Source organism: Motacilla alba, chromosome 1 (assembly GCF_015832195.1).
Source record: "Motacilla alba alba isolate MOTALB_02 chromosome 1, Motacilla_alba_V1.0_pri, whole genome shotgun sequence".
NCBI lineage: Eukaryota > Metazoa > Chordata > Aves > Passeriformes > Motacillidae > Motacilla > Motacilla alba.
The window spans coordinates 91567119-91594077 of NC_052016.1; the positions used below are offsets into that span (position 1 = coordinate 91567119).

Genomic DNA, 26959 nt, shown 5'->3' on the forward strand with positions numbered 1-26959 from the left:
TGAACTACATCTCTTGTACTGGGAAATTCAGATCTATTAACTCCCTTGACCATGTTTGATAAACAGTGGGAGGTCTTAGAGAAGCTCTTTTTTAAATTTTAAGTATCTCTAAACATATGATATTTTTTTCCCCAAGGTAAACCTCTGTTTTGACCAATTTGTCTACAAGCTGGCAGACCAAATATTTGCATACTACAAGGCAATGGCTGGCAGGTAGCTATTCCTTCCACTATGACAACTTTTCTTCACACTTTTCTGCTCTGCTTTCTGTTTAGCATACCTTAAGCATTTTCTTCCTTTCTTCATAGCCTGCTTCTGGATAAACGGCTGCGTTCAGAGTGCAAGAACCAGGGAGCAACCATTCAGCTGCTGCAGTCCAACCGCTATGAGACACTGTTGAAACAGAGACACGTTCAAGTGAGTTAACTCCTACCATGTTGTATCTGAGTTGCTTGGCAGCTTTCCAGTGGTGTTGATTTATGTAGGTAGAAAAAACTCATTTTGTGCTTCATGTTCTGTCGTCTCGGTAGCATAACTGAGCACTTGAGATCTGCTTTTTTGTCACACGAAGGTGTAAATTAAGAAAGAAAACTTAAAAGATCCTATTTTAAAGTGAATGTCTGTTGCAGTTGGGAAAACAGAGCCAAATAGGAATGCCATGGGTGGTAGCGTTGTCTTCCTAGTAATGTCTTTCACCAGTGTTCAGTATGTTGTTGGCACAATATCATGGAAGCATAAAATGCTGATATAAGTACTTAAAAGTAGATGCAATGTGTACTTTTACTACTTCTTGTGAGAATTGGGATGCAAATTGTAGTACTGCATTTGCTCATGAATTTATAAATTTTGTCCATCTGCTTTGTTTCAGTGTGTTTGGGATGCAAATTCATAAAAGTGAGAGTCTGTTAATCTGGGGAGTCTCGTAGTCCTTGTACAGTTTGTCTTGTAACCTGGCTGCCAGTTCAGAGCCTCACGGCATGTTTTCCTTTAGCTCCTTGGCAGGTCCATAGACCTGAACCGGCTGATCACGCAGCGCATCTCGGCTGCCATGTACCGCTCCATGGAGCTGGCCATCGGCCGATTCGAGAGCGAGGATTTGACTTCCATTGTGGTGAGTCTTGTGCTGCCGTTTCGCCAGGTCACTTGCACACCACTTGAGGTGGAACAACCCCAAACCTACTGCAGCTGAGGGCCTTGGGAGTAAAGTGTAGAGAAGGCAGGTACTTGGAGCAGTGAGAAATCAAGGGAAACAATCACCTTGTGATTTAAATTTTTGTAAGCGCCCACTTCTGCTCATGCTTATAAATAAATTGCACATCAAAAAAAACAGCCTTTTGCTTGGTAGAGTCAAAATTCGTTGATTTACTCGGGCAGCTTGGTTGTGGAGCGTGACAAAAATAATTTTTTTGTGGAGGAAAGAGATCTGACTTGTGCCCATGGAAGAAGAGCATTTGTGCAATATTGAGGTGTCCTTTTGAGTTAGTTTCCTGATTAAAATGCTAAAAATCAGATTTTATTTCAAGACAGCATGAATTTGACAAGTAAACATGCAGTCAGCAAGAAAAAATATCAGGCACATTCAGTTCTGCTGGAAGGAAAAATAAATTAAAAGTTGTGCAAAAGAGTTTACTGTTGTTTTTTCTATAATAAGACTTTTACCAGTGACATTTTGTCATGCAGTTAACTATCTTGGTTTAATTTCATTCTTTACTGAAGAGAAATCAAATACTGAGGCCATACAGCCTCTTGGCTTCTGAATGCTTTGTTTTGTAACTTTGAATTATTGAAATGTAGTTTTTGTGCGGTACACTCTTAGTGACTGAGTGAACAGAAACCATCAGTGATGTGTTCCTTAGGTCACAGGTTTTCATTCTTTGAGTAAGGGTAAGTAAGTAAGATGGTGACAGAACTAAGGGTTGTCCCTTTACCATGCTCCTTTTTTTTTTTAGTTGTTTTGGTGGGATTTTTTGTTTTATGCAAAATATTTTCCATTGGAAACTGGATGCTTTCCTCAGCAAGAAACCAATCCAAATAGATTAAGTAATCTGTAATTTCTGCTGTTTCTCAAGATAAATAAATTAAATTAAGGTATTTACAAGACTGAGCTATTATTTTCTCCTCAAACTGGACTTAATTCTGTAGTAATAATCACAGTGATTTTTTTCTTTGAACTGACTTGATCACAGGTGTAAAACTCTTTTGAAATATGGAGCGCTTAAATCAGAGAGCAGTCTATGGGAAGATTGTACTAGTAGTTTGATACACAGCTAGAAGAAGCCACTGGATATTTCTTCAGTAGGTCACTGCACAATAATCTTTAAAAGCAATGCTTGGATTATTTTGGAAGTTAAGGTTGTGTCTTGGTGTTTTCAGTGTCTGATGGCGGATATGGTGTTATTTTATTGTTTTTTAAAGAAATTGCCTGAACAGATACTGGGAATTTCTTGTCAAGAGGAGAAACATAATGAAATGCAGTACTCATATATAGTCATATAGCCTGCAGCTAGTGATTTTGTGGATACCTTCAGACCATTTGTAAATGTCTGATCTGGTCTTTCATTGCATCTTTGTACATCCTTCACTGGAGTAGACTGTGAGAAGGATTTATGGTAAATGTGATGTTATTCCTAACATTACCACTACAATAGTTAGTTCACTAGTTACTCTACTGAGCAGAAATTACTTTGTGATTGTTTGCAAAGTGGGAAATGCAGAAAGGTTTTGGCCTATGTCTGACCCTATTCAAGATGGAGTTCTGTGTTTGAGACCTATCTGCATCTGAGACCCTTAAAGTCTCAGAAGGTTTAAGAAACAATCCCAAGGGTACTGATTCTGTCCAGCCCTTATTTTTAAAGTAAGAGACTGGGAGAGAGTCAGTTGTTCATTTTGACTTCTTTCTAGTCTTCTCTTTCCTCAAGGTTATTTATGTACTTTGTTCAGATTCTCCACTTTATTAAATGCATCATTTTCTTTCTTTCCCCTTGTTTTTCGCAGGAGCTGGATGGCTTGATAGAGATAAACAAAATGACTCACAAGCTTCTGAGTAGATATATGACCTTGGACAGCTTTGATGCCATGTTCAGAGAAGCCAACCACAATGTTTCAGCCCCTTACGGTAGAATCACTCTTCATGTCTTTTGGGAACTCAATTATGATTTCCTTCCAAACTACTGCTACAATGGATCAACTAACAGGTTAGCAAGGCAGCTTTTTTATTTGCAGCTTTTTATTTATTCTACCACCCTTCTGCTACTTCCCTCCTAGCAAGTGCTGACAAGTTCATCTCCATTCATTTAGTGTTTTCCACTTCTAAGGCTTTTCTTGAAATGAAGCAGCATGAGTCATTTTACCAAGTACTGTTAAATGTATGAAAGCCTGTTATTTGTCCACAATAGAAGGCAAATGGAACCACAGCATCCAAATTCTGACATTTTGATGACGTAGTTATGGTATGCTGAAAAACAGAGTGTGTCAAAACACTGCAAAATGCATATCAGGAAGGTATTTTGAAACAGGATCTTCAAGGGTGAGATGACAGAAATAAAATTATAGTCCTGATTCTGTGCTAATGTGAAGAAAAAGATTATTTCTGTGAATTTTTTCTGATATTTATATAATTATTTCTTATTTCTGATCCTTTCTGTTCAGTGAATACTGAACTCTTCCTTTCTGGAGAAAGGAAGAGTCGAGTATTCACTGCAAACTGCAATTGTAGCCTTTAAGGAGAGTGAGTAATGGAAATAGAAAGAAGAAGGTAGGATCTAAGGTTTGAATGAGGGGGAAGCACAGTATTCAAGATTTTGCATATCTGTGCTTCCTGCTCATGTGCTGTTTTTAGGATTTGTGTTACTTTTAGTCTTTACTCAGGTTTTGGTTAAAGGCCCGTGAAGTGACAGTAAAGTGATAGTGAATATTGAGCTGTAGGAAGAGGAGGAAGCCTGTTCTCATCTTTTACTGTCTCCTTGGAGAGCTTTCCTTGTCTGACATGTTCTGTGATGGTTATGATGTATTTTAGATCCAAGATTCTGTCTGCAAAAAAAAGAAAAGTGTTTTTTTTTTTGTGGTTAAGTTTTACCCGAGAAACTTCTGTTACAGGAATCTGTTTGCACGGGAAAGTTGAATTTATTTCCGAGGGAGCTTCTGTGCAGTTAATGTGTCTGGAGATCAGTATTGGAATATTCAGTGTGCTGTATTAAGAATCATGTAAAAATCTTGATGAAATGCTGCTCTTCCACCCATCAGTTTTACTGAAAGGCATTCAGTAGCTCCAAGGCTACGAGGGCTGGCGTACTGCAGACCACAGCACTTGGGAAGTGAGTGTGAGGTGCCAAAGGACATCAGCAGGATCCTCTAGCACTGTGGCTTTTGTGTGTTTAAAATCTGCACACAAGAATTGAATTAGGCTCAGCTTGTTGGGTAATTAATTCAGGATAATTAATTTAAGAGATGTTAAAGGGAGCCAGATCTTAGCAGTATGTGTACCATGTGTCTGATTTCATCACAGAAGTGCTTTGGTTTCAGTCAAAAGCCAAGTGTGGAGAGCATTAATGTCTGTGTTGCACATGCTATACAATGCCCTTTGATATTTTTGGTGAGAGAGAGAACAGGAAGTTTTTGGCCTTTTTATAGCCCTTAAGCATGTTCACTGCTGCCTTGCTGTTAGCATGAACTTTAAATTGATGCGCTCTCTCTGCATTCAAGTGTACAGGGTATTGAGTGCAAACACAGGAGTACACTGTGAGGAGCTGGGTGAGAGCTGCTGGTTTAATGCTTGACTCTTGGTAGGTTATGTCTTGCACGAAGGTTATGTGTGAACAAGGGAAGAAAAGTAGCAATTAAAGGCTGGAAGAAAGAGAAATAATCTTGATGAAAAGCAGAGAGGTTACTTGGTGGTGTGAGGGGCTGGAGGCAGAGTTCCCAGAAAATGTGTCATACCTGACACATTTGTGTCTTTTAATATGACAGCTTGGTGTAAGGGTTCTTCTTTTTAAGTTAGTGTCTTGGTCGGATTAACTTGTTTCCAGTACTTTTTGAAGGTCTTTTCCCAAGAATAATTGAATGTGATAATTTCATATATCTTTAGAAAAGTTCAACTATTTAGAAACCCTGCAGGTTTAGTTCAAAAGCTAAAGCTCTTTGTGCAGAAGTGTTGAAACACATTGCATGTTTAATTGTTTGGGACTTAGGAAATTTTTTTATATCTGATAATGTACTGAGATTAGACAGTGAGGCCGCTATTAAAAGATTTAGCAATTTAATAATTGGAGTTGCCGTTATCTGAAATTTAGTCTCATTAATGCTGGCCAGATGCACAGACTCAGGGAAAACAGTTTATGGAGAAGGAATGGAGAGGTGAGTGAGAGAATCTTTGCAGATGGGCCTTAGCAGTGAAATCCAAGAGTATTTTTTATCCACCTGTGGACTATCAAGAAAGAAAGAAAACAAACCTTTGGATAGTGCACAGGTGTATGAACTGCAGGTGAGGTCAAAGTTGTCTCTAGTCCAGTGTCCTGATGCTGTCAGCAGCCATAGAGGGGCTAATATGAAAACAAGGGAGGCTTGAGTTGGTTTCTCCCAGGAGACATGCCAGCCCCTAGCAATGATTAGATGTTTCTGTAAAACGAAAATGGTGGGATGTTAGTGCGGTTGTGGCCCTTTACTGGGGTATTTATTTTTCCCCATTTTTTTGTTCTGTCCCTTTTATAAAGCTATGTGAGGCTTTGGCATTCATTATCTGCTCCAGTGAGGAGTCAGCAGTGAAGCTTGTGCTGTATCTTTTTTAGATGCTCTCAAGCTATTGTCCACCAGTTCTTTTACTGAAAGTGGCCATAAACAGGTGTTTCCACTTCCTGTCTTTTCAGTGCTGCCTGGGATTGTTTTTCAAGAGCCCTCTCTCTGTTGACCCTCAGTTGCATGTCTTCTCAAGCCAGGTCTTTCCACGCCAGGAATATTTGTCATTAGGCCTGCATCTGAACTTTTTCCTTGTTAAGTTAGGTTATCTGGATTCAAATGATTTAAATATTCAGTCTTAGTTCCTTTTCCACTGTCTGTAGTGTCTTTTTTTCTGCCTTTATTTTCTTTTCTGTTTCTAAGCTGATCTTTTCCTTCCTTGACAGCTTGTTTTGTATTAAGGTCTAACAGAGGAACAAGTGTGAGACAGCCTTATATTTATTTGAATTGAAGATTTTCTGTGCTTTCTTGACACAAATGATACAAGCTTCTGGAGACAGTAGTCAAACTAGTAGCTTCATCTCCTTTAACACATTACCCAAATCTGTGTTCTCTGGTATAAATTCATGTATATAGCACTCTTCCAAATGCAGTATGACATGTTTCTTCCAAGGGTACAGATTTGTCACAGAAGGAACAAAAAGACCAGCTTTTTATTTTTCTCTCTTCCTGACAGCCTCTCCTGCTTCCTTTTGCGAGCTCGCTCTCTCTCATACTGCTTTTGAGACTGGTTTTCAGGAGAGAGCAGCTGTGTCTTCTTGTGTTGCATATACTCTGACAGTCACTGTTCAGAAAAAATTTCAGCCCTTGCACATAGAGCTGGAGCAAACCTGAAAAGCAGCAGTGAAAACCACCTAGTTTCTGCTACCAGGAGCCCAATGGTACAGGGATGTAGACTCATGTAGACTCACTCATAGGGGTGACTGTAGTCACCTACCTTTCCCCCCTAAAAAGACAAGCAACCAACCAAAGTCTTTCTGCCAAAAGGAAAAGTGACAGCAATGGACTGTCAGATCTGTTACTCTCTCATGCAGTATTTTCCTTGCTGTTTCCTCTGTTCTCTCCATCTTTGCATCCAGGCTTAAGCAGGGTGAGTCAGATCTAGTGTTCACTGAGAGGGAATGTAGGGCTACCATTAGTCCTGCTAGACAGGAGAAACTAATTTGAGAATGCTGGAAGCAAGAAGTGTTCATACCAATTGGACAGGGAAGTGCAGAGGAATACTTTCTGTAGGAGCAGGGAGGGAAGACTGTCATATCTTATTACTTCTAAGTTGAAGCTCAGAAAGTTTATGAATGAGGTTTGTCTGACCTGGTGCCTGCAATGCAGCAGGCTCATTGACCAAAGCAGTCTCTTTCAGTTATCTCCTTAAATAGATTATAGTAAAATCATAGAATCATTTAGATTAGTTTGTGAAGTGCTTACAGTGAACAGAAAAATGAATATTAAATGATTTGATCCCTAAAATACTTACTTTGGGGTCTCATGTTGTCCTCTAGCAATTCACTTGCAAAGCTTTGGTAAGCCAGAAGGCTTTTCATCTGTTTAATCTACTTTGACTGCTTACAACCTGTGGTGATTAAAATGGATAAATTGCTGTGAGATCATCAACACTGATTAAAAATGAAACTGATTATCTTGAAGTATGCTGAAACCTGTATCCTACCAGTAACCAGGGGAAAGTAAAAGTTTGTTTAGCTTTAGCTTTTATATTCAAAGCACTTTCCTCTTTCTTGGAAGAGGAGCAGGAGGAAGCCAACCAGCAAAATGTCAGAAAGAAAGAATACACACACGACATGGACATTGAAAAGCTTTGAAGAACAGTAGATGATGCTGAACTGTAAGGTTTTCATATAGCCCTTAGTTTTTAGGGAAGAAATTTCTAATACTTATGTGAATGATTTGTTGGGATTAGTCACATACCTTCTAGGATGATGCACTCTTTAGGCTGCTGTAGCCTCAGTCTTAGATGTTGCCTCTCCCTACCTTAGCAGGTGGCTGTTATCCTTTGCCCCTATTTCCTTACTCTTTTTCTTCTTCTCTTGGCTTCTTTACTCAAGAAAATATAAGGAAGTGTGTTTGCTTCAAGTCTTTAAGAAAACTTAAAGACTGTTTTGCTACTACTCCGAAGCATTAGAGATGGAGAAACCCCCAAGCATGCAGGGGAGCACTGGGAAACACAAAAGTTACTTGAGCATTTACTTGCACTGACTGGTTTGCTCCCAGACACTAATCACATTGTAATTGAGATATATACCCACAATAACTTTTTGATAAGTCTAAGAATTATAGTTACAGCTTCCAGAGTCATGGGATGCACCCACTTATATGTTCAAACACTCCTTTCCTTGTGTGTATTTTAATTTAGTGGTAACAAATCTGCTCTCGCCAATTATGTCTGCACACTGAAACCCAGTCTTATCTCAAATGACATGGTATCTCTTATGATTTCATTTTAGATGTTCTCTTTGGGCTTGAAAATTGATGTCAGTTTAAAAAGGAGTGGGATTTGGAGAAAAAAACAAACAGGGGACTAGAGTAATCTCTGGCACTGTCGTATGTTGCAGATTACTTTGAATTCCATCAAATGTTTGCATCATCTCTGATAAACTCATTAATGAAGTATCTGCAGAATACAGATTCAAGTAATCTCTCTCAAAGGAGAGCTTTCAGTTTCTATATAAGTGAGAGAGAATGGGAGAAACTTGTAAGCTGAGGAAATAGAAATGTAAGGAGATCTAAATAATATGTATGGTATCAAAAATAATGTATATAAATAATGTATTTTTCCTCAGAAGCTCTAAATGCAAACTCTTTCTGGACTACAGCAAGTACAAGTATTTTTGGGAAGAGTGGCTAAACTATGTATGAACAAGTAGCTGTACCTATTTTTGAGAAGGTTAAATATGCAGAAAATATTGTTCTGAAGTTATAGATTCTCACAAGAATGATTCAGAAAAAAAACCATAGTGGAAGTTATTTTAAGCAGCATGGTGCAATTTATATTGGTCTCAGTGAAACAATTTCTTATTACCATGGCTCTTCATGTTTTTAGCTGGAAGATGGATATATTAAAAATTGAATGTATCTGTTCTTTCTAGGAAGAAGTAATAATGAATAATTAATTTTGTGTGCTGATGAAATGTAAATACTTTAAGCAAAAAAATCAAAATATAATTATATCTTATGATATTATAATGTAAGTCTAAATTTCTTTCCTGAAACATTTTCCTAGATAGATTTGTTTTGCTCAGGTGTCACTCAGACCAGCCTGATATTATACAACCATTTGATGTACAGTTCTTAAATAGCTCTTTTCCCTCTTTTGCTGTGCATAAACAGCTTTGCACCATTTATCAAGAAATGCTTTTTAACCAAGGTAAAAAATAAAGTAGCCATCCAGCTTGTAAACAGACATCCCCCAGTAATTTTCCTCTGTTTAGTGAAATTAAACAGAATCAGAATTGTAGTGAATATTGATTAACTTCTTCCTGCCCTAAAACTGCACTGCTGCCAAATGTGCATTACATAGTCAACAGGGAACATCAAGGGGGAAGATTTGTGCTGCTTGTTCACATGAGGACTGGGAATGGTCCTTCTGGCTCTGGTGCCCTCAGTTGTGAGTGGGATGGCTGAGCCTGTCTTTGGCAGTGTTCCATATCTTTCTAGTTCTCTTTCCATCCTCTTAGCAGTATACAAAGATAAAGCTAAGCATGATTTGTATTGGTACATACTCACACTGAACTGTGATCAAACTTTCAAAACACTGATTTTGCTGCAAGGATTATACCCTTCCTCATGACTTTTTTTAAAGGTAACATCTAACATATTTCTCCTGATGTGAATTTTGGGGGAAAAAGCTCCAAAACATTAAACAGAAATGCCATGTTCCTCTTTGAAGGTGTACTTCTTTCTCAAGGACTTAATTTTGCAAGCACATTATGCCCTGTGAGAGGCTATCGCTACTTTGTTAGTTACAAAATTAATATTTTGGGATCCTGCGCACCATGGGAGAGCAGTAAATGTTGAACTGCAGCATGATTTGTGTCCATGCTTTTGGGCAATTCAGACTGTGTGCTTACCCAGTTTCTACTAGGGCTGAAAGGCTGCTGGTCTGGCTTTGATTGTATATGCAGACAAAAGCAGTCTTCTACAGGGTAGGGTGCATTAGGTGCACGCCTGCTCACCTAAGTATAAATAATGAATTCTTGTTTTTATTTTTTTTTGTATAGATTTGTTCGGACCGTGCTGCCATTTTCTCAGGAGTTTCAGCGTGATAAGCAGCCTAATGCACAGCCACAGTATCTCTATGGATCAAAGGTTGGATTTAATTCCCTTTATCTTTATGGTTTGCTAATGTTTAAAGGTATCTTTTTAAATTATGGAAACTATGATATGTGAAAGTTATTAGGAATGGACTGAAATACATTTTGTGTGTATTTTAAATTGAACATGCACTTTTTTAAAGACTTTTCTGTGAAGCTCACCATATGTTTCAGCCAAAGTACAATTGATTAGTCTGATGGGTAGTCTTATCTGACAAAGCTAAAAATAAGCCCTTCTCTCAACCACCTTGCATTGTTCAGTTGCTAACAGTGGCAGAGCAGACTCAAAGTAAAGATTAATCACTCATTAATTACTCATCTGGTGAAGTGAGAGCAAGAGCCCATCTTGGGTGCAGCCCTCCCTTGTTCCAGTGATGAAGCCTGTGATGACAGAAAAAAGGGAATAGAGAGGAAAAACTGCTTCAGATGTTATCTGACTCAAGAGGAATATAGATTCTGACCATCTTAAACTATCAGATACCTAACTGCTTCAATTTTTTTTTTTTAATGTAATGTTTCTTTGGACTCTACAACCCCAGAGCTGCAAACTCATTGTGATGAACTTGGTGTCTTGGCCATTTCATCTTCTGTGTTACCCTCATATTTCCTGCTTTGCAGTTAGGTGGGCTGGGAAGGTTTGTGCAAGTTTTCAGTAGAAGGGCTCGTGATGGGCAGTCACATGCTCTGTCCCTGTGGCAATCCCCAATACTGAGGTTGGAAAGGAGCTTGTGTGGGTGACAGCTTGGAAGAGTGCTTGGCACAAGAGAACAGCTGTGGGCTACCCAAGTGAGGAAAGTTAGCCTGTACTCACAGGACCAATGCTATGCTCATGTGTGATAGATTTGTTCTCCCTGATCACTGCAGATTTATTTTCTCATTCTTCAGAATTATTGCTTGTGTCTTAATGACAGTTAAATACATAGTGCATTAACATATATTTACATTTTTAATATCTAGTCAGAAATAGGGTTCTACTGCAAAAAGCAGTAAAAACCAGCTGTGCTATTTTCAACAAATCATTTGTTGAATGATTTGTCACTCTAAATTTTGCAATGTTTTCTTGACTATCAGGGTGGCAAGCTGAAGTATTGAAAAGATAAATAAAAATATAAGGATTAAATTAGCGGATGGACAATAAAAAAGATTAAAATTATTTATTATTATGTAAAATTATTTAAAATATATACTTAATTATACATCTAATTTATGCAAGTGTGCTGTGTTATGGGTTACTCTCAATATCTACCTTCTACTTAAGCATGAACATAATTAGTCCTTGTCTTACTCTTATTTTCTGCACATCATATCAAAGTTGTATGGTGCAATTTCAACCCAGTAATCTAGGTTTTGAGATATCTCAGGAGTTACAAATTTCAGTGCTAAAATATCTGCTGCATTTGTTAAAGTTTCATGTCTTTAAAATGTAAAGGAGGTAGAAAAGAATTCACATGTCTTAATGTGGACTGTAGCAGCTGACTGTCTGCTCCCGTAAATAATGTTTTATGTAATTGTTCTCCAAAAAGGAACAGTAAATTATAGGAAAGGGGTATTTTCTTACATTAGAGTTATTGTGTTCCGTACTTTTTTAGTAACTGACCAGATGCAGTGTAGAGCAAAAACCTGAATTTCATAGAGATTGCTAACTTAATTTATCTAAGTGATGGTACAGTGGGGTGAGTGACAGAAGATTAACTGGGGAACACTTTTTTTATCAGGCAGGTTACATTATTAAAATGAGTTTAGAAATCTTCACACTGAGAGCTATACATTTTCAGAATTCTTGATTATTTTTGTATAATAAAACCTTTCAGCAGCAGTCAAGGGGGGATCTTACTTGCATTTCTGGGGCAAATTTCATAACTAGATAGGCCTATATTAAAAATACTGATGACTCTCTCTAGTTTTAAATTTTAACAAGAGTATATTTTTATTCTTGAATTGAAAGCATTTTGAAATTGAGGATATCTGAACGGAATTTTTAAGATTTCTACTTTATATAGCCAGTAACAGACAGGAATTCTTACATTATAGAGGCTGTACTGCTACAGGAGTAACTTAAGAAATTTTTTGTTTGTATCTCAAAGCATTCACATATTCCCAGATATTTCTAAATGGATCAAAGCATCTGGTCTGTATTAATGTGTCTTGAAACTTAGCATAGAGAGTTGTAGTAACATTCTCTTTAGCACCTAAAGTTTTCTGAGTGATATCTTCATGTAATTAGCAAAACAAAAACCCACAGATAGACTTCCTTCTTCTGGTTGATATGGAAGCAGAGCTGTCAGGTGGGAAGGAGCCAGCCTACAAAAGCTTGTTAGCCTTTTAAGTGAGCTGGATTATTTTAAAAGTTTGGTTGAGCATGGTCACTGAAATCCCTTTACTCAGGTAAAATACGTGTAGGATTAATGACATTAATGTTAGCAGGTTGGAATTTGGCAACATTGGGTGAATGCATGAAATGTTTTATAATATACATATGAGAAAGTATCTTTTCTGGGGACTTGAAATAACTTTCCGTCAAATACTTGGTTTTATAGAGGTTGTATAGACCAGAATTGAACGGCTTTCTTTCTGTCTTATGCAACATTTTCCAGATATTGTCGTGTTTTTATGTCTCTGGCACTTTGTAGAGGCTAACTCGTTTATTTTGTGAAAAACACATGTTTGAAAGGTACTTCTCACTGTGAATATAATGATTTTTATCTACTGCTGGTGCACAAATTAAAGTCAGTTTGCACTATGTTACAACCTGTTATCAGTTTGGTAATCACTTAGAATGTTTGCCCCATACTCGATGACTGTTGAGTGGAGAATTACCAAATCTAATACAGAATTGCCTGAATGAACCTGAATTAATCTGTAATAAAACTTTCTTAGCAAGAAACAAAGAATCATGTAGCTCTGTGAGCATGTGATGACATGAGCTTTTGGAAACTAGAGCAGAAAACAGATGACACTCTGCAGGAATTGCTCATTTGCAGCAGGTGCGAGATGGTCCATTGCTTGTGAGATGATATGTTTATCTTAGTAGTGCACAGTAAACTCTGTGGGTGGAATGATTTTATATTTAGAGAAGGTAAATCCCTTGGGAAGCACTACCATGGTAGCTCTTTGCCTTCTCAGTCGGATATAGGCATGCCTTTTGGTTGTATGTGTTTGTGTGTAAATAACAAAATGCAGTAGGTAAATTGCCTCGAACCTGCTTTCAGCAGAACTGCTCCTTGCTCTCAGTGTGGCATGTACCTGTGTATATAACATAAATGTGTGTCTATATATGTATTGGACTGCCTTAAAACCCACATAAAGAAATGGACATGCAGAGAAGTAAACAGGTTTCCAAGAGCCCAAGATGTTGGCAGAGATTGACTGTGTGTCTCTTGGCCTCATCCCATTAATATTAAAATAATTTTTTCTTGATGAAAACCTAATCAGAGAAGTGTTACTGTTAATTTGATTACAAGATAATTTTAAAGCATTTTCTCTGTCCTCACCACCCGGGCATTCCTTTATGGCACTAAACCTGTTGTGCTGGCTTCATGCTCTGATGAGGGTTTTTCAGTGCCTATTTCGTGTGACGCCGTCATTTGAAACAGCAGTGAACTGTTATTCTCACAGTTTATTTGAGACTGACGTGCAAGACAAAGGAAAACATGTAAGCTGGAGGAAGTGCTCTGCAGCAGGTGGAGAACACGTTGTTGCTAAGTTCACACAATAAAAATGCCTTTTGAAGTGTTTTCTGAAAGTCATACTCGCCCCCGTTCAGCAAGTGCTCTGTGTGTCATGCTTATTCTACTCAAAAAAAAAAAAAAAAAAGTAAAGAAAGATTCATCACACTTATGCCAGCTTCTCCTTAGCACTCAGAGTCGATGCATTTCACAAGTCGTGGGAATTGTTGTCAAAATAGAGTAGCTGAAAAGATCCACTACCTGCTGTGAAGTATTCATGGGGAGCTGTCTTGCCAAAATTGTACCCCCCCCTTAGCTTCCGGGGTGGAGGGGGATGGCAGCTGCCCAGCCAGCAGCTCTCCAGCCTTCACTGGTGCAACTGAACTGTGTCAGAGAGAGCTGACTTCACATATACATTCGTACCAAGAGCAATTAAGTGCCTGCAGTCACAGTGCACCTTTGTTTTTTAGGCATAATATACAGCAATACTAAGATTTATTACGTTTTTATGGAACACAAATGCACTTAAGAGGTTTAAAACAGGGTGACTTATACATGTAAATCAGACAACTCTTGTCACGTTGTGAGGGTGAACAGATTTCTGTCCAAAGGACCTTGGCACTTTGCCATGAAGCTCAAAGCAGAGTGAGATGATCAGCAGGTTTTCTTGTTACAAAAATAAAATGCATGTTGGCATGTTTTTACTATTTTGCCCCCCTTCATTACACAGAATGTACTGTGCTATTAGAAAGAAATTTACAGCTGACTAACACGTGTTATCGTTAAAACTGAAAGGAAAAGAGTAAAGGAAGGGCCAGGGGCTGCATCTCTGAATCCCATTTCCTCTGCAGGGAGTCTCTGGCCCATGGAGCAGAAGGTAGCTTGTGGTGGGAGCAGAAAAGAGCAAAATGCAATAACCTGGGATATTTCCTTAATTAGACATGTCCTTACCAAGTCTCTATCTTGCGTGTATTTAGACTGAGGGAAAATAAGACAAATGAGAGGATACAATTAAAATCCTGGGGAGTTTATCTTACATTCTGAGACTGACCTCAGTGCAGATGGGAGGGGTGGACAACACCATGGGCAGTGAAGTGTGTTGTCTGAGTATAGTACTGCTTGTAGTGTGTGTTTTGGGAAGCAACTGGGATTGCCAGGGTAAAACTCACACTGGCAAACCACAGCACTCTGTGTGTGTGTTCCAGTTGCCTATAGTGTAGCAGTCTGGGTTGCCATCTGAAAACTCCTACTCAATTTTATTCATGCTAGTTAACAAAATTTATTTTGGTCACTTTTGGCTACTTTTTATATTTGTTTGCTGTTTTAGGCTAAAGAAAAGCAATCAAAAATCCCCTTGAAATGTAAACCAATTACTTGCTACATGCTTAATTTTTAAAAAATGGAGGGTGGGTGAAGTGCTCACTTCTTGGGCATGTGAACCTTTTCATGCAGGCTGCTGGGAAGGAGTGTGAAATCAGAGCCAGGAACGCTGCAGTGAGCAGTCAGAGCGCCCTGTCATGAGCACCAGCAGTGCATCTTACGTGTTTGAATTAGCTGGGGTGCTCATGTGGCAAAAACCTTCTCCTGGACAGAACATTTCTAATTTATAGCAGAGCACTGTCCTGTTACTGGGACTCGCTCCTGACTTTTAGAAGATGTCATGATGGGCTCATTGCACACTGAGGGATTCTCTATGATTGTGGCCAGCTGGATGCCACCTGGATGCTTTTCCTCGGCATCCTGTGCGCGCTGGCTCTGCCTGCTGAACTCATCTGAGGTGTGCGCCACGCTTTTGGTCCATGGCTCCTCACACTCTTGTTTGGAGGTCCTGTTCCGCTCTTGCAAGCGCTCGTGTCTCCTGCGGCACAGCAGGTGCAGGCAGCCGTAGAGCAGGACCGCGGCGATGATGAGGAGCAGGACGCTGCTGGTGAGCCAGATGCCCAGGGCCAGCTCTTTCTTGGTGTTGCTCGCCGATGCGGGGTCTCGTTCCAGTGTGTTGAAAACTCTGCACTGGTCGCTGGAGGGGTTTGCGGACTGGCAGGTCACGCACATGATGTACGTTGTGAGGGGAGTCAGGTTTTCAACAACAAAGGAGGAACGAGTGGTGGGCACCCTCTCTTCCCTCTGGAAGCTCTTTCTGGAGTAGCTGGACTGCATGCTGTTCCAGTTAGGGTGGTACATGATGCTGTAAAAGCTGTCAACACAACTGGCCATTTTTGGCCAAATTACCATTGCTGTGTTTCCTGTGATGTTTTGAATGGTTATTCCCATCAGGATGTTGCTTGGGAGGTTTTTGTTTTTTCTTTTTCTCTCTTGATGCTGATCTGCCTGTGGAAAGGGAAGATGTTCTTTGGAGAAGCTGCAGCACTGAGGATGTCGTTTGGGTGTTAATCGTAGTGCTCTGCAATGTAGGAATGGAGTTTGTTAGGAAAGTATGCTCTCATCTTTGGCACTGCAGTGTAAAAATGGGAATAAAAGTTCGCAAAGTCTGGGGTGTTTTAAAATATGTATTTCTCTTCCAAGTGAAAGTGTAAAGATCAACTTAGAGAAGTTCAACCAGAACTGCTGCCTGTACAAGTGACCAGTTGTATCTTGAGAGATGGTAAATTTTTGCAGAATTTACAACTGGGGAATCACTTCCTTTCACTTTTTTCCCCCAGGTGATTGTAAAAAAATGCAGCAGGTGGTTATTTTTCTCTAGTCTGTGTATCTTGCATTTTATGTTAAGTGCCAGGAGGGTTGGCAGGAGTGGATATTGAGGAATAAATGCCTCTACCATCCACAAGTCTTTATTTTTGCTAGTCACAATCAGCTGAAGAACAAAAGAGTATGTAGAAACCTGACCACATATTATTTGTCTCCAATATCTTATGTTAGTTTCTTATTCACAAGTTCACATAGGAACACCTTCCCTATGAAGAGAGGCTGAGAGAACTGGGGCTGTTCAACCTGGAGAAGAGAAGGCTCCAGGGAGATCTTACAGCACCTTCTGGTATCTAGATACAGCAATACAGCTGGAGAGGGGCTTTTTACACAGGCAAATATTGATAGGACGAGGAAGAATGACTTTATGCTCAAAGAGGGTATATTTAAATTAGATATTGTGAAGAAATTCTTTGCTGTGAGGGCAGTGAGGCACTGGAATGGGTTGCCCAGAGAAGCTGTGGCAGGGGTGTTGGAACTGGGTGATCTTTAAGGTCCCTTCCAAGCCAGACTGTTGTGTGACTCTGTGATACTCTCTGTGTTTTGCTGCTAAGTTGCACATCTGTAGCCACTGCAGCTACATTGCGGCAGTGGCTGTGAACACTGTACATTGGTGGTATCAGTATCACAATATTGAGTTTTGATGCTAGTCAGCCTCTTGGAAAAGCTTTGTCAAGCTTAGTGAAATACAGCTTTCACTATAGCCTACCTTTTGGATAAATAGTGGGGATTTTTAAAAATTACTAATGTTCTTTGCTGTTTTAAGTCATTTTATGTAATCCCATAGTCTGTCTGCCCTGAATTTATACTCCTCCTCGTCCTCAATTCAAATTAGAAAATCTGCCAGTATTTTGAGATTCTCAGTATCTTTAACCACTGTAAGTAGTGAAAGGAAAACATCTCTTTTCTGTAATTTCTCTAAACATATCTATTAAAGAATATATAATAACAACCAGTGGGTATTTTCATTTGTTTGGCTTGAGTTTTATGCTTTTACTGTCGTGATGGTAACTTTTGAAAAAGAACTTACCTCAGCAATTTAATCTGATCCCTTAGTTTGAGTCAGTTTCTAGTGGCACTGGTGGAAGTTTTTTTTTCCACTTTGAAAGTTTCTCATTTTTTATATGTATATAACTATATACGTTTATATATGTATATGTATATGACTATAAATGCCCATGACAGTAACACTGTATTTCATTGTTTATGACTTTGTTGTGAAAATTAAATCTAATATATATTTTTTTAAGATCAAGTTTAAAATATTACATTTCTTGGCTGACTAACAATTGCTTATTGAAAATTCTCCTGAGGAAGAAAGATTGTGAGATTTGCTCTTAACATATTCTGAAATTATTCTGTAATACTAGTATTTTATACTAGATAGGAGCCTGGGAAAATGTATATTTTATAGGATATTTTTAATGGGTTTTAGATAGTGGCACTACATTAATAGTAAGAATTTTGTGCCTGTTTATGTATGAAAATTGTTGCTCAAGGGTTTTGGATTCTACTTACTGGGAAGTGGGAAGAAAAATATGTATGTTTATTTTCATGACAAGTGTAAAACCATGGATATGACTGATCTGAGTAGATGCTGCTTTTCTAATTCTGTGGTAAAGGCACCCTTTTTAATACAGCAACAAGATAAAGGAACTGAGTTTGCTATTAGATAAACTTACCAGACACATTTTGGCATCTACCCAGCTACTGCAGATATTAAAATAGGGTGCATTAGTGAGAGCAGAGCTTTTACTTCTCTTTAACTGGTAGATCCTTATTACTTAAAATTATAATCTGTGTTTTTAGAACTCTTTTTAACACAGCCTAGGAACAATAGTTTCAACAGTTTAATCCTCATAGCATTTTGTAAGTAGAATGAACTGTAGTTAAATAACAATAATACATTTCTATTGTTGCAAACTATCAGTTATTAGAAAACACACAATTACTGACATGTAAATGTTTGAAGAAGCCATCTGATGTTTTATGGATGATAAAGTCAGCACTTACCGTTGCTCCCTGATGGAAATTCCAGAACAGAATTTCTTTATGGCGATGCTGCTGTGAAAGTGTTACAAACACCACATTTTTGTATCCCTTTCTACATGAATTATTTCCTGACTGATCTCTGTTTGCTAGTTTTCTTTTTCTTCTCCTCAGATTCTCTGGACTGAATTCTCATTGCTTGGTGATTTCAGTTTTTTTCTCGGATGCTGCTGGTAGCATGGTTTCTTTGTCTCTTCCACTTAAATTCCTGCAAGAGCACATCTTGTCTAAAGATGCTGTTGCCTTGCTTTTCGAAGACCACACAGGAGAAGAAAAGAATGTCTTTTCCCCTCTCCCTTGCTTGCCTCCCCTTGGCAGTATGCTGCCTGAGCATCCCTGTTATATACTCTTGTGTGTGGACCAGTGATGCTGTGAGTGATTAATGTTAGCACTTTGATGACATCAGCAACTAACAACTCTTTCTTTTTTTTTTTTTTAATTTAAGTAGGGGAGGGAGCAAGTATAGCTTAAAAAATAATGAACAGCAACTTCCCTTCCCTCCCTTTCCACCTCCACCCTCCTCTAGTTAGTGGCTTCTTCCCTAAGGATTTTATGCTTTTGTGTCTCACTGCAGGGGGGAGTGGTGTTGGTGTGTAATATTTTTTTCTAAATTCCTTGTTACAGTTTAGAAAGATCCACTAATCCAACATTTACAGGTGGACTGTAAATTTTAGGTACTTCCCCATGAGGTTTACATGAAAGATATTTTTAGATTGGCTGGCTTCTTATTGTTATATATTGGCAAGTATTTTGAATACCAAAATCCTGTTTTTAGGGCTTGCTTTTCTATGATAAACTCCTGCTGTGTGAAGAGAGGTTCCCTTCCCTTAACCTCATGGCAGTAAAAGGCTTTAACCCACTAAAATAAAATTCTCCTTGTACTGTAGCTGAAAGAGGTAGTTCTGACATGTCTGTTGTAGGAGACCTACCTAATTGGAAACATCAAAACCAAAAAATGAAATCTCATCTTTTGGGGGCAGTTGTATAAATCGTTAGTTTATCAGGACATCCATCTGCACATTATGTTCTTAAGGTTTTACCAGTTCTGTGTTCTTTGCCCCAGACCTTGTTTTTGTATGCTGAGAGCTATGGAAATGCACAAGTTGTACTAGAGGGATACAGCTTTAGGCTGTCCCCTGGTGGGACACATTTGGAGTGTGGCCTTTTAGCCAGCTCTGACGTAACAGCAGGACTGTGTTATGTACTAGGATTCTAATAGTTATCCAAGTGTCTATTTTAGTTTGCATTTAGAATTCTTAAGTTTCTAAGACCTCAGTTGGAAACTGGTGTTTATATAGAGACATACAACATAAATAAAAGAGTGCATATTCTATTCTGATTGCATCAAAAGATGATTTTTAAGTCCTTTTATGAGAATAGAATCCTTCCACAGCTTGGTAGAGTTTTCTAAATTGAATTCCAACTAGCTTAATGTCACGTGTTTACATGTATCTGGTGTTGACTGCATGGGTAGTTAGGGCAGGATCTGCATTGAAGGGAATGTTCTTCCTGGAAAATTTTCTGTTTCAGCTGTGTGTGAAGTTGAAAGTTTAACAGCATGCTGTTTTCCATGTGTGTATTAGAGAGAATGGAACCTCAAAAAACTGAAGGAAACACAACAGTCCCTTCTGTAAGAAAGGTGGCCAAGATTTCTGCTAAAATTAAATTTCAGATTATTAGGAGAACAGCCCACTTGCAGAAATGGAGGATGCTAAGTTAGCCAACCCTCTCTAATCTGCAGCTTCAGCAACCAATTCCTAAATCCAAATCACATCAGTCTGTACAGCTGTGTTCACTTTCATGGAAGTAAACATGACTATGGCAAAGCATCTGGTCCTATTGATACAAGTCTTGAAGGATTTCTATGAGGTTATATCCCAGACTTAGATTTGCTTTGATCTTGTGTACAGCACAGGGGTTTGAAAAAGAAAGATCCTTATTAATTAGTTGCAGAGAGCAGTAGCTGCAGAAGGCTTGCTTTTTTTTTTTGTACTTGAGTACTCAGAGACTTAAAACACCTATTATGAACAGAAAATTGAAGTAATTTCTTTCAAGATGTTTTGTGCATAAAATGGAAGATAGAGGAATAGAAGCTGTGCTTTAAATTCAGGGATCTGGACATGGCATTGACTACTTTTACCCTTTTATGCTTGTGTAAATAGCAAAGTACAAAAGAGAAAGTGTTTGTGGCTTTATAAATGATAAATAGAAGATGTCTGCTTGAAAAAAAAAGTGCTCACTAATTTGTCTTGCTGATCTGATAGATTTTTGTTGTAGTTCCTGCCTTAAGAGAAACTGCCAAAAGAGAAACTGTGTATTCAAACCTCTTTCAGAGACAATGAGATTGAAACTGAAATTAAAAAATTCTAAGTGCTTTAAAATGACATTTAAATGACATTATTATTGAGATAAGGGCAGACAAAGTTTTCATTAATCATATCTCTTTTCTTGTTTTAGGCATTGAATTTGGCATATTCCAGCATTTACAGCAACTACAGGAATTTTGTTGGTCCCCCCCACTTTAAAGTCATCTGTAGACTTCTTGGATATCAGGGCATTGCTGTGGTGATGGAGGAGTTGCTGAAAGTTGTCAAGAGCCTGGTATGCTAATTGTCTTTATTTTTCTGCTAGTCCAAATGGTTTCTTAGAGGAAATGTCTCAGGAAAAACAAAGTGATAAAAATAATTAAAATAACTTCCTTTGAAATTTGATATAAGCTGTGCTTGACAGTACTCAGTGTCTTGTGTGAGCAATAGAAAGAAGTGCCTTGGTGCCCTGAGCAGTGTTTTAAAAACTTTGGATTCTTCATTGGAGATTCATTCAATTTGTGGTGACCTGAGCTGTTAGGGCCTAGGTAGGCTCTGGAAAAGTATGAGTATTTTAAATTAGTTCATTTCAACTTAAAGACCATACTGTACATTCAATTCCTTGATATTTTTTGAGAACAGCTGTAGTGTGCTGTCTGCCTGGCACCTAACTTCAGGGCTCTCATTAATGACATTACTGGTAGATGACTCCTTATCAACAGGAGTTTAACCTCTGTGCTTGATTAGCAGTGCTGCTCAGGCCAGCTTTGAAGACATTATCCACACAGCCTGGGTATCCTGTATTGGAAAGGGCCTTCTTTGTAAGTGGGAGGAGGTTGAGGTGTTGGCTGTTTGCTATACTATTAGAATCTATATATACAGCCATAGTGCATTGCAGTTAATTTAAGTCAAAGAAATTATATTTTCCTCCCTGTTGTTCGTAGGAGAATGCTGCCAAAATAATCCAACTGTACCAGGGAAAGCTGTGGTATTCATAATCGTACTCCAAGCACTTGACACATTTGGCAGTTTGTTTACAGTAATTCTCACAATGTTCTAAGTATGTTTCTGATGTTCTAGAAAGGCTGAATCCTGCTTGAAAAGATGCTGTAATTTAATCTCCAGGGAGAGAGGAAGACACTCATATTTTTCAGGGTTTGATAGTCAAGTATTAGTTTGCTGTGTTTTATGAGAGGTGTTTTTTATAACTTAGTGGTAGATTGTCTCAATTCATTAAAGGTGGCATTGAACACTTGGTCACTTATAAAGAAGGTTAAAAGTCCTGGGGAGGGTGACCTGCCAGTGCCTGATGCAGATGCTCAGATGTAGGGGGACAAATAAGGGAGAGGTGTCTAGTGGTAGGAAGACAGGCTCATTGGAGGCTGGCACTATCTCATCTGGTATGTCCAGAAGAACCAGTTTGGGCTGTTGCAGCCATTCCTAATCATTCCAAATCTTTTTTCATGTTGCTTTTGAACACATTCAGATGCTTTTTGAATGGTTTTGAAAGCATTCAAATGCAGCTTTTTAACCAAAAACATAAAAGTTATTTAGACAGTAAAGAGTCTGTAAGAGAGAAACATGTTTTCCTTTTTTACCTTCCTGGCCTTAGCTGTTGTGCCACTCTTCTTGTAGCAAAGATGGTTAACGCCATGTCAACCCTTTAAATTTGAAAAAGTTGCCTTTTTAAATATGATGACTGGCAGATTTAAATGCAAGATTTTTAGAGCTGCTTCAGTTCATGTATAGTTTGAATGCCGTTTGTTGTAAAGTTTTGTAGTTCAACAGCGCTGACATGTTTACATACATCTGTTTTCTCTTAGTTACAAGGGACCATTCTTCAGTATGTCAAGACCCTAATGGAAGTGATGCCTAAGATCTGTAGGTTACCAAGACATGAGTATGGTTCTCCAGGTTAGTTTGTGTTTGATGTTATCTTAGCAGCCTTAATAAGATGATACTAACCACTATCTTCTGTATCTTTTGTATCTGTCTTTCTCTCCCTCCTTTTTCTCCTGATAATCAGATTTCAGCCTGGCTTTGCTTTTTAATTTCCTTTTTTCCCCCATCAAAAGAATCACTGAATGCTATACTTTCTTAAAGTGCTTAATGAAGTTTTAAGATTTCTGTATGTAGGGCCAAAGGATGACAATCTGTATAGAGACAGACTTATTACATAATTGATCTTGAGCTGGGATGTCCACAATAGTTTCTATTTCTTGTCTTTCTCATAAGTGTGTTGAGCTTTTGGCACAGCAAGTTAGCCTCTCACATTTTTTCTGTTTAAATGTCGAATTTAGATAACCCAGTTCTCTGGAACAGCCTCTAATCCCTTTTCCTTTGCCCTCACCAAATGCAAGATAAAAGGAGTGATACTGCTGGGAGGTAAACTGGTCCTGCCAGAATAGTTATGTCTGAGGCTTGTGTGGGGTGCATCTTAGCCTCTCAACAGGAGGTGTGACAGTTGCAGAAGAAATGGCATTGAAAGCTGCTTGCCACTATGGAGAAATAATTGGCTAATTGGTATTTATCACATTGTTCACTGAAATTCTGAATCTGCTTTCCCCTTCAAAATATTCCTCCTTCACAATTTCTAATTAACACAAATTAGTCCTTCCATGTGCCACCCACCTCCTGAGTTTATTTTTCCAGAGTCACTTAGTTTTATTAAATGCCACTCCAACTGGAATGAGGTTGGGTTTTTTTCTGCTTCCCACAGCTTGCTTGACGTTCATTACCAATGTTAAACGAAATTGAGGTCTTACTAAGTGTTTCCTTCCTGTTTTTCTCCCTGGAGCATAGAAATGGATGAATCATGGTAGTTAGGAGTATAAAAATAATCTCTCTCAGGCTTTTAGCCATTCATTAAGGTCTGACCGCAAAAGCAGTAGGTATTCTCAAATATAGATAATGCATCACCAGGATCTGTGATGCTACACGTGACATTAGGAAGCTTGCCAGAAATCCTCACCTGTAAGGGCTAAATATTTGGCAGGAGATGCCCAGGGATTCTAGGAGAAACCTTTCTCTTAAGGTTGAAAGACAATCTATCCTATAGAAAAGGCAGAACTTTACTGGTGCAAAGGTAACAAACTATTTTGACTTCATATTTACTCTTCCAAAAGAAATGCCATTTGTTTGATGCCTGCTGTACCAAGAGATCAAAGCAACTCTTGGTTTTACAACGGAATGTCATACTTACTTTTAGAATTAGACTGGATATCAAAACCCCACCTGATTCTCTGCTCCTTTACTGCCCCTGTTCGTGTCAGGTTTTGTCTTAACACATGTAATTTTCCTGTTCTGAACTATTTCTAGCAGAGGACACATAATGACCCCCTGGAGAGTCTCTTCCAAGAAATGCAGAGACAGCCTTTGTAGCACTGTCATGCCCTCTCTCCCTTTCCTTTCCAAGTCGCCAGACGGAAGAGGCTTCTGGATCAGGACACCTCCATGGCTCTCTCACATCAGGGAAGAACTGCTCTGTGCTCTCTGACACCTCCTGATCGTGGAGCTGTCTGCCCTTGGAACAGCACTAGCTGATGAAGGAAAATGTTCTCTGTGATGAGGATGTGCTGTAGATTTTACCCTTCATCGGGGGAGGAACTGCCAGGCTGTAGAAGAGCAGGCTCAGAGCATGCTTCCTTTGAGTCTCTGTCCTCTCATTTCTGTGCTAAATTCTCCTGTTCAGCAGTCTTTGCCACACCTTGTTTATGTGTTTTGTCACAGAAGATGCAAGCCACACACCAACTGTTGTCTGTTCCCTCCTCTGCCTCCAAAAGCTTCCTCAGAAGTTGTTAGCTGTAGTAGTAAGCCTGAGTGCTGTAGGGTATGTCTGCATGCTGCTTCTGTTCTTTCATAACAAATCATTTTATAACTTCTTTCTAACTGGCACAACCTACATATACAGACCAAAACTGTGATTCCAGTCTTTAGATGAAGTATGTAGATTCTTATCTATCTTGATGTATTTATTAACTCAGAATTAATTTCCTGAGTCCATTCTCCACGTGCAAAGTGATTTAAGCACACTCAGTAAGTAAGCCTCTAGCTCTTTCATGCACTTCAGATTTTTCAATTGGAGAGTTTTGTTTGGACTCTGCTGATTGCAATTCCTTGGCCCCTTCATAATCAGCCTTCTAGACTTGTGGATTTCTAAATGGTGATTTATTGCTGCTAAAAGGAGCAGGGTACAGACAGTGGCATCAGAGTTGTTCAGGACTCCTCTTTGCCAATGGGTTTGTTTCCATAGGAACAGTCTAAAGCAGTGGGGAACTTGTTCATCTTGTAGACATAAAAATATTTGTCTAAAAATACATTAAGCATAAGGATTTTTAAAGGGACCTTTTAGGGTTTCTAAAGCTCTTAAAGGAACATTTGCCTTGGAAGAGTTTAAGCTTGAAATTTCATCTTGGAGGTAAGATTTTTTTCTGCTATTTTTTGAGTATTTGAACATGTTATTTCTACTTTTAATGAATAAGTATCCTGCCTCTCTGAAGTGTCATTGAATACCATGAAGAAAAGTAGTTTGTCACCTCTGCTGTGAGATGAGGCTTTTGTCACTGGTATGCCACCCCTGCAAAATAAACTTTTAAAAAGACCAATGACCTTAGATACAAACTTCATGAGAAAGGAGCCAAATTATGTATTTTTTTCCTAAGTGTAACATTTCCATATTTCTTCTTAAAAAAAAATCATAGCAAAATCAAATCAAAGAAACAGAATGCTCAAAGTTTGTGCAGGACAAAGCACTTGTTATCCCAGGCCATGATCTCTTGAAGTCCCACAAGTTGGCATGGCAGTTTGGGGAATCCCTCCAAAGCCCTGTGCCATGGGCTGCTGTGTTCCCATCTCTCCCTGGGCTGATTGTGCTGCTGGCAACACTTTGAGAGCTGTTTCTGCACAGCAGTCTGGCAAAAAGAGTCTTCCACCCCTTATTTTTCTGGAATATTTCAGATCAGTGTCTAACAGGAACTGGAGCAAGCCTGGGCTGGGAAGCACGGGGAAGGGCAGCAGTGGCTGGAGGCTGCAAGGGAGGCATCACTTAGGGCATAGCAGAGGGGTTTGTAATTCTACCTGTTATCCCAGGTTTTTGATCAAACTCAGATAAGGAAGAGAATAATTCAGGTGAGGGCACAATGAAGTCCACATTAGATGAAGGAAATGTATTCATAGGTCTTCCTGAAACCTGTCCAGTGGAGAAGGATTTGGGAAGCCATCACAGGCTGAAAGAATTTAGGGGAAACACAGATCACCTTGATGATTTTAAGAGGGCATTAAGAATTCATTAGATATGCCGAAAAATGGAATATTTCTTTCTAGCAAAATTTACACAGTGCACAGGCTCCACGGTCATAATTCCTAGATACATGTATATGCTTAAACCTGATGAATATTTCCATTGAAGGGAATGAATGGCAGCACTGTTGATATGCAGAGTTAACAATGTCTCTGGTAAGCCAAAGAAGCATTTGGATGCAGCATTTGAAGGTCACTATGAAAGTGAACATAAACTAAAGGTTTTTTATGTTTAATAGCATCCAGTTTCTTGGGAGCAGCTTTGCTATTGCAGATTAGTAGATTTTATTTGATTATAGTCAAGTCAGTTCTTTGCAGAAAATAACCCAAAACACAACTAGACTAAGAATTGTAATCAAGGTCCACTTTGTTTGTAGTCAGAAATTCAGTTCTAGAATTAATAGCTCATTTTTGTCCTAATTTTTTAGGTACCAGAATTGTTATAATCTCTGGAACGTGTTTGATTTCAGTCTGTAGGTGTGAATTGAGGAATGAAAGGTGACCAAAGTGAAGGAATCCACCAAAGTGAAGGAAGCTTTGAGTTGCATGTGTTGATTTGCTCTGACTTCCTAAATTAATCAGTGTACAGACTGCACAGCTGAAACTTGGCATCTGCTGTTTGAGTGCTATTGAGATAGGATTTTGGAAGCAGAGAGGAAGCCTAATCCTTTAGTAATCTTCTGTACTTTACTGGGTCTATTCTATATCAACAGTCTTTGCTTCTGTTGAGATGTGTGTAAATCAGAAACTGGGATTATTATATAATCAATTATTATGACACCTAATGTCGTCCCATCTGCAGGAATAGAGGGATTTAATTAAAACTGCTTTCTTGGAGAGGAGGAGCAAAAAAACCTTGATTCATTTACCTTGCAAAATTCTG

The 26959-nt window shown here is 38.7% G+C and overlaps 2 protein-coding genes across 4 annotated transcripts in view; one reads left to right on the plus strand and one right to left on the minus strand.

The window, feature by feature from the left end:
* CYFIP1 (cytoplasmic FMR1 interacting protein 1) overlaps positions 1-26959 on the plus strand; it is a 74722-nt gene that overhangs the window by 36415 nt on the left and 11348 nt on the right. For all 3 annotated transcript variants that reach the window (XM_038157890.1, XM_038157882.1, XM_038157898.1), the window contains 7 exons: positions 137-213; positions 309-417; positions 992-1111; positions 2995-3194; positions 9963-10050; positions 20930-21073; positions 22602-22692. In XM_038157890.1, the coding sequence (XP_038013818.1) occupies positions 137-213; positions 309-417; positions 992-1111; positions 2995-3194; positions 9963-10050; positions 20930-21073; positions 22602-22692 (829 nt within the window). The remainder of the gene's footprint in view (positions 1-136; positions 214-308; positions 418-991; positions 1112-2994; positions 3195-9962; positions 10051-20929; positions 21074-22601; positions 22693-26959) is intronic.
* LOC119709777 (fibronectin type III domain-containing protein 9-like) lies at positions 14980-20827 on the minus strand. The gene is made up of 2 exons (XM_038157964.1): positions 18437-20827; positions 14980-16121 (listed from the first exon to the last, which is right to left on the minus strand). The coding sequence occupies exon 2, from the start codon at positions 15989-15991 to the stop codon at positions 15320-15322; it is 672 nt and encodes a 223-aa protein (XP_038013892.1). The 5' UTR covers positions 15992-16121; positions 18437-20827; the 3' UTR covers positions 14980-15319.